Source organism: Taudactylus pleione, unplaced genomic scaffold, assembly GCF_031769625.1.
Source record: "Taudactylus pleione unplaced genomic scaffold, aTauple2 ptg000468l, whole genome shotgun sequence".
NCBI classification, from domain to species: Eukaryota; Metazoa; Chordata; class Amphibia; order Anura; family Myobatrachidae; genus Taudactylus; species Taudactylus pleione.
In genome coordinates, this window is record NW_028284870.1 from 3309613 (window position 1) to 3318079 (window position 8467).

The window sequence follows — 8467 nt, forward strand, 5'->3', positions numbered from 1 at the left end:
ATTGCCACACAGCAGTGGCAGAAATGAAAGGTAGTGCAAGATGGAATTGTGCTTGGGAGTCACGGTGCTTGTATACAGTAACAGTACACAGTGGGATACAGCACACAAAAAAAATTAACTTATATTAATTTTTTTTTCCTTTTTTATATTTATATTATTTTATTTTTTTTTTTTTACACTGGAGCAGATGGGCAGTACTTTAATCAGCAGCATACATCAGCACAGCCAATGGAGTCTGAACACAGCCACTTTAATTACCAGAGTAGCGCAGCATACATCAGCGTGCAGTCTTTCCCCTACCCTACAGTCACTTAACAGCACAGCCAATGGAGTCTCTGGAGTCTTTTAACAACTTTGCAGAGCTCTGCGCACCGTGCGTGCTGACTAACAAATGGCGCCGAGTCCTGGGTGCGATGCCTTATATAGAGGCCGAACGTCATCCAAGTCTCGCGAGATTCCGACGTCGGGAGGATGACGTTCGGCCTCGAAGTAGTATCCGAGTCAGACGGGAACAGCAGAGCAGTGGGTCAGGGTGGACTCAGATCCCCGCTGTTCGGATTCCACAGAATCCGAACCGCTCATCCCTAACATTTACTGACAGTCACTGAAATATACTGTAAGCTGAAGGGGATGTGTACGGAATCCCGACAGGGTTGGAATACTGACAATTGCTGGTCAGTATTCTAACCCTCCTTCTCTCTCTACCCTAACCCTCCCACCCCGATGCCTGACCCAAACCTCCCCCCCTAGTGCCTAAACCTAACCTCCCCATCCCCGCACCCTAACACTCCCTATTTAATGCCTAACCCTCCCCCTAGTGCCTAACCCTCATCCCAACCCTGCTACTTACATTTTGGATGCCGACGCCGGGATTCTGACAAGTGTCGGGGTTCCGGTGCTGACATTCTAAACGCAGGAATCCCCGCGGACGGGAATGTTTAAGCCAACTTTTTGGTGTATTTGCAAACTGTCTTCAGGGATCAGTTTATATTTATTACCAGTTATTTATATAGCACACACATTACGCAGTGCTTTACAGAGAATATTTGACCATTCACATCAGTCCCTGATCCAGTGGAGCTTACAATCTATATTCCCTACCACATACACATACACACTAGGGTTAATTTTTGCTGGGAACCCATTAACCTACCAGTATATTTTTAGGGTGTGGGATTAAACTGGAGTACCCAGAAGAAACCCACTCAAGCATGGGGAGAATATACAAACTCCACACATTTAGGGCCCTGGTGCAAATTGAACACAAGACCTTACTGCTGTGAGGCAGTAATATTTATATTTCATCATATATATCTATCTATATATATCTATATATATATATGTATATACTTATATGTGTATCTATTGTATAGGACATGTTTAGCATTCCAAGCAGCAGTAAAAATTCTCTGGCAAGTTGGCAACAAGATGCCCGTCCACTTTGGTTAGGAGAAATTGCTGTTAAAAACAAATAAAGTGCTGATTACTGACAGCTGTGCATCTGAGTGACTGGTGTGTTTGCTCTCACGTCCTACTGTATCCATTATGGAAGTGCAGGGTTACTGACAGCCTAATGCATTTCTGACACCCCCTCTAGGCGGTGGAAAGTGCCAGGTGAGGATGACCCGGGGCGGGCATGTGCCGCTGCTGCACCCTGTGCCTGGCAGGGCATAACAGACCTGTGACCTGAGCTGGCAGTCTTTTCAAGGGGAGACCTCAGTGACTGGCAGAAGCCAGGAGACCTGTGCCCTGAGAGCTGATGAGTGCCAGGCAGGAAGAGACCTGTGGCTGTTGTCACACAGTGAAGGAGAGGGTAGTGCCTGGCCACGCCCCCCTGCCAGCACAGAGCGGGCGCTGATTGGCGGAGCCGGGAGCAGTCAGGTGAATGATACAGAGTGTGCAGCAGCTGCAGCTGGCAGTATACACAGTACGGGCACGGGCTGACAGCGCTACCCATCACCTGCTGCTCCTGCACCATCACTCGGCAGAGCCCCCGGAGTGTCTCGGGGAGAGGAAGCGGCCGGAGGTGCTATGCCCACAGAGATCATGAGCGCGGTGAGGATGCAGCCCATCTCCCAGCTGCAGCACCACAGCCCGGTGCTGCCCATCAGGCTGCTCACCCGGGGGCCCGACTACCTGCGGCGGCAGATAGAGACCGGCACGCCGCGGAGCAGCCTGAGCGCCGTGGAGCGGCTTGCAGCGGACAAGGCCAAGTACGTGAAGAGCAAGCAACAGCAGGCGGCGGCGGGCGGAGGGAGCAGCGGGGGCAGCCGGCGCGGTGCAGGGGGCAGCTCGGCCTCGGAGAGCAGCAGCAGCACCAGCGACAGCTCCAGCAGAAGGAGCCAGCAGGACGGATCCCCCCCAACGGCCGCCGCCGCCGCGGTTACCCCCATTCCGGCGGTCAGGCGAGGCAGCAGCAAGAGGCTCCTGCGCCCGGACTCCCTGCTCATCTACCGGCAGAAGACCCGGGGGGAGGGGGCGGCGGAGGAGGCCAGGGACCGGGCTGGTTCGGAGGCTCTTCCTGGGCAGCAGCGTGAAGGAGAGGCCGCTGCTCTCTCTAGCGCCCCCTGCTGCCGAGGGCCGGACACAGGAGAGCCCGCAGCGCCTGGACTCCCGCTCCAGGACCGGACTGCACCGCTCCCAGTCCGACATCAGCTCCCGCTACTCCCGCTCCTTCTCCGACTTCGACACCTTCTTCAAGTACTGCGGCCTGGAGCCCGAGGTGGTGGAGGAGCTGGGCCGGGAGAGGTTCGTCGCTGCCCCGGAGGAGAGCTCGGAGGGCGCCGGGCAGCACCGCATCCGCAGCGCCAGTGTGGCCACCTCGGACAGCGGCTTCAGCCGGAGGAGCGGGGAGGACAGCACCGGGGGGCTGCAGGAGGACGAGCCGCTGGGCGGGGGGCAGCAGCTGCCGGGGGCGGGAGGCAGCAACACGTCGGTGATAGAACGCAATGCCAGGATCATCAAGTGGCTGTACAGCTGCAAGAGGGCCAAGGAAACCCGGGGGGCTTCCCCTGACTTACCCTGACTGTCTACTCCACCATGGCCCCAATGCCCCTCCGGCCTCCTCAGCACTATGCCAGTCATTGTGACCCCCACCTGATGAAGGCTGGGGCAACGTGTGGCTATTGTGTATGGCATGCTGGCACTTGTAGTACCACATCGTCTTTGCCCCCTCCCTCCCCCCATCCTGCTTACCTCTGCCAGTATACCACAGGCCTATGTGCCAAGGGATGGGAGGGGGCTCAGTATAGCTGCTGGACAGCAACTGGCTCCAATTGCTTCATTATGTTGGGCACTAAGAAGATTTGCTACATTTTAGACTTTGCCATCACCCCTGGAGTGGGGTAAATGGGGACTTTAGATACAGATTGTCTGTGAGTTATACACTGGGACCATCCTCACACAGCCCTAACACTGAGTGATACACTGGGACCATGTTCCTCACACAGCCCTAACACTGAGTGATACACTGGGACCATCCTCACACAGCCCAAACACTGAAGCCAGTACTCTGGGGAGATTTGCTGCTGTGGGATTGTTGCATGCAATCCAAGTCTGTTCTCTCTGTATGGTATGGTTCTCCTATGCAGTGTCCTGTACAGGATACACATCCACCTGCGCTCTCTGTGGATACACCATATCCAGATGTTGTGATGAATGCTTCATTGTGGTCACGTATATTCTTTACCTTTTAAAAATTGGTACATTAAGACTCAAGCGTTCAAGGTTATCTTCTGTTATGTACAAGAGTTGCCTTGCAGTATTTTCCTAGAAATGTCTGTGATGCCACCAGTGCTATTTTCAGCCTTTACAGTCTTCTCTGAATGTCACACTAGCATTAGAATCCATATTGCCGGCTGTATGGGGCCGCACGTGACTGGATGGTCTGCGGATAGTGTTTTTGTTAAAATCAAGCTGTCTTTTTTTTTTTGTATTGAGATTGTATCCCTAATATCTGACTAGCTTTATACATAAGCAGGAATGTAGATGTGCAGGTGTGTATGATCTGCTATGGTACTTGTTATATTGGAGTAATACTGAGTATAGTGTCACAGCTGTTACATCGCTGATTGCTCTGACCTGAACCTGTGTAACATAACCTTCCACTTAATCTCAGAATAGGCTAATACTCCTTTACATTCAATTCCTTGTTTAACCTGACATTTACCAACATTGCAGATTTATTTCTTTGAGTTGGTTTCTATTTTTTGTGAAACACTATTCTATCCCAGTCTGCGAGCTGCTGTCCTAGACAAGTGATATTTGCCGATTGTCTGCCTGTACACGGTACGATTTAAATGTACGATATCGTTCATCTCGGACATTTTTAGGCTACCAACGATGCACGTTCCCGCATGGACGATAACGATATCGTTAATCTTCCATGCATGCAGGCCAACCTGGACGATATCTATCGGTGCCTGCAGGAGGGAATGGTCGTTAGTCGTGGGTGATATTGATGGTGTGTGGATGAACTGTATCGTTTATCCAACACACCGGGAAATTCAAGGGAGATCGTTCAGCGATATCAATTGCTGAACAGATCGTCCCAAGTGTATGCAGCATCAGATTCTTTGCCTGCAAATCAGGGCCTACTAGCACTAAACAGTTTCCCGGGGCAGTGCCATTATTATTGCACATTCGAGCGACAGTTTTACATCCATGCTTTAGAACCCTAGATTCATGTCTCTTGCTAATCTCCTGCCCGCATAGACACAGTTAGTGTTGCACTCTAGAAATATGTAAAGAAAACAATATTTTTCTATGAATATATGTAAAAGCATAGCTCTCCTAGAGCATGGGTGGTACTGTATAAACAAATATATGGGGCCTACTTTTTTTTCACCCTCATGTATAACCCCAGTCTATTCCTTCCACAATAATAAGTGCCATCAAGTCTGTCTTTGCTAGTGTAGGTTACATTAAGTAGAAACAAAAAGCATTTTTTTTAGTACAGTGTTGTCTAAGGACAAAACATACCTTTTATTACTAAAAGTGGGTAGGTAGTAAGGAGAAAGGATTAAAGCTGCTTAATTGTTTCAGGTTTTAAATGCTAATGCAATCTATTCTGCGCGGCCTGGGGGGCTACTTCTGTGGCCCTCATTGCCTCAGGTGCTCTAAATTGGATTGCAAATTGCAGAGGCATGTCTGGAACAAGCAAGTGTTTTACATACTGAGGTAGGGGCACTAGATGACACCTTTTTTTTTTTTTTTTTTTGAGTCATTTAATACAACATTAAACTGGTCACCTTATTTCTAACCCCTTTCTGCCATAAACTATGCAGAAAACTGTACATTGTTTATGAGACATTTGCATCAGATACGTGCATTTGGTCACATGTCCTGCCTCACTTATTGCTAGAATTTACCATGCAAGATACTGGCATAAGTTTACAGCTTCTAGTCAGGTGATATTTGTGTGTTTGTACTTGCCAATGTAAGACGTATAAAGCTGCAAACAGCCTCTTCAGTGTCATTCAGGCAGCTTAGGTCGTCTGGGGCCTGCAATGTTGTTCATAAAAAAAAATCTTCTAGTAAAACCTTTCCTCATTATAGAGGCCAAAGGACTGTTAAATTTGTATATTTTAATAATATTGCACGAAGCAGGATAGTCATTTAACACAGAGTTTGGGCAAAATTTACTAGACGGTGGTTTCTGTTCTATTCTAAACCCCCGGCGGTTTGGTGGCGGGTTCTATTCTGTTCTAAACCCCGGGGGTTTGGTGGCGGTTTTGCAGTGGTTTCTAAATGACAGCCCTGTACTGTTCTATGCAAAAATGTGTTTTGATGGCAGTTTTGCAGCGGTTTCGGCCTTAGTAAATCTGCATATAGCAAAACCGCTGCAAAACCGCAGTCAAAACACATTTTAGAATAGAATAGAACAGGGCTGTCATTTAGAAACCGCTGCAAAACCGCCACCAAACCCCCAGGGTTTAGAACAGAATAGAATAGAAACCGCCGTCAAACCGCCGCTTAGTGATTTTTACCCTTTGACTTAAACATGATATGAAGCTATCTAGGCTAGTCTGTACTTGTTGTAAAGTATCATTTGTCTTTCTTTCTTGCAAAAAATAAAAAAGGCATTTTTAGTAGAGTGTTTTCAATGGAGTTTAAAAAGAAAACTGAAAGCTGAGCATTTTAATCGCTAATGTGTCTTGTCCACTGCAAAACTGCTTTATTAAGTGAGACACTGGCTAAAGCCCCTACACACACTAGTGCCACCAAACTCTGCAATCACAAAGAATTAATATGTCAATACTTTTCATTTTAACACTTGCATATGTGAATACGTTGTATGTGTAACTAGTAACACTGGAAAGTGGCATTTAAGCTATGTATAGAATTGTTCATTTTTAAGACTTTTTCCCTTTGCTGCTTTGAGATAAACTTTACCCCAGGGCTGTTATGTGTTAACTTGAGATTATTGCAAGCGTTCTAAAATGACCAAAGTTACTCCGTGGCTTCAGTTGTGGACAGTGCTGTAACTGTAAGCGAAAGTTCAATGTTCAAAACTGTTATTGTATAATATGCACAGAGGCCAAGGCACTCTCTTTTTTTGTATATTTAAAACAAGCTTTGTGCACTATGTTTATGGTTTGTACAGTATTTTTTTCTTGTAAATATCAATGTACAGGATTGCATTTATTTGTTATATATCTTTGTGTGCAGATTACTATATGTGCAGAATATCTATATAACAATAAAATTGTTATGTTACAGTATTTATTTATTTTTCTTACATCTTGTTTCTTGTTGATATCGCTAATCAACAGAAATCTGAGTGTGTTATAATAGCAATGTATGAAATTACACCCTAGTTAAATCCTATTTTGTAATTTACCGCTTTTCCAGTGTATAGTGTAACTTTATGACATGTCACATGTTAACATAATCATGGAAAACACAACCTCCATGGTTTACACCTAGTGATAGAGACCTAGATAGCTTAGTTATTTATGGCACAAAAGAATTTCTGTCATAGAACACAAGGCGGCATTTATGAAATTGTTCTACTGTAACCAAACTAATTGGTCTTCTATAACTTGATAACAGAGCCTTACTTGCACAACCATTTTCCCCCATGATCTCCTTATAATAATATTTGATACTTGACACCACTTTACACATAGGCCCAAATGTGATAGCCACTAGATTTAAAGCGGCCCTTAGTTTTAAAGCAAAACCAGGTTGGTGTTTGCCTTAAAACTAAACTGCCGCTTTAAATCTAGCCACTATATTGCCAAAACCTGTCGCCCACAATTGGAAGGCTATTATATTTGGGCCATAGTCTGACCATGCCTGGAATACGTTCTTATTAGGACAAGCGGTATCTATAGTTTTATGCAGACAGCTTGGCATTGATTTTTCCATCTCACTAACACAAGTAACTGAGAGCCAGCACTTGCTTGGGGGGGATTTTTGTAGTTCAAAGTTTGTTGAGGAATTTACAGGGTCAACTGAGATTTTTATATTTAGAGTCCCCAGTGTTTCTGGACATATTTGCATTTGTTACAGGCACAGTTGTCTGTATCTCTCCAGGATTCCAAGAGTTTTACAGGGGTCATACCTCATTATTGCCACTGAAACACGACAATAGGCACACTGTTGGAAAGGAGTAATAATCCGCACAGATTACAGGTAGAAATAGGTGGAGAAAGAAATATGTAGAACATTGGAAAAAAAAAAAAAAACGGATGCGTCAGGGAGATAAACGAGTTTAATTCTGCGTGTTTTATAAATGTATAAGTATTCATATCATGGTTCACATTCAATACTACCCCACCATAACATTTGTGTCAAAAATTGTATGTGACAACAACAGCAGTAAAGAATTTCAAGCCCCTTCCTCCCTGCATTTTCCCAAAGGCAATCGGCACAAATATAGTAGGCCACCAAGAGGCCATGGTGATCCTATATTTTTCTGGAGTACCCAGCGCTTCTGAAGCGCCCTCTGGTACACTGGGCATCTGCTCACTATACCTCCCAATGTAAATCATTGCATTTGGGAGTTATACATCCCTGGTCCTTTCTGCAGTACAACAGCTGTTTTTTTAATCCTTTTGTGTATTGGTGGTCTGTAAAATTGTATAAGAGATTAAAGCTGCCTAGTGTTGTAACCTTGGCATGCAAGGGTTAAAAAATGTAAATACTTTACCTGGAAGTGGTGACCTGTGAGATGGATTATGGGCAGGTTGTATGAAACCTCACACATTTTCTTTGCCACAACTTGTCCTAGTTCTGTCTCAAAACTTCACAATCTGTGTAAAATGTTGTTTGGGCCTACAAATAAAGACAGGAAATGTCCCTCACAGCCTTAGCAAGGTTCCAGTATAACAAGGAGAGCAGGGGCTTGCCAGCTTGATAACCAGCTCCAGCCTGGTGTCTCTGTAGAGCCCCCCCTCCCCTCCACCTTATACTGATGGGGGCTCCAGAGATAAGCCTTCTCCCCCAAACATACTTCAATGTA

The 8467-nt window shown here is 45.9% G+C and overlaps 1 protein-coding gene across 1 annotated transcript; it reads left to right on the forward strand.

Moving 5' to 3' along the window:
• Window positions 1–1894: 1894 nt before the first annotated feature.
• On the forward strand, window positions 1895–6713 carry FAM110C (family with sequence similarity 110 member C). Its single transcript, XM_088448848.1, is given in 2 exon segments — window positions 1895–2496; window positions 2498–6713. Coding segments are annotated over 2 exon segments (993 nt in total). The 5' UTR covers window positions 1895–2031; the 3' UTR covers window positions 3026–6713.
• The last annotated feature ends 1754 nt before the right edge of the window (window positions 6714–8467 follow it).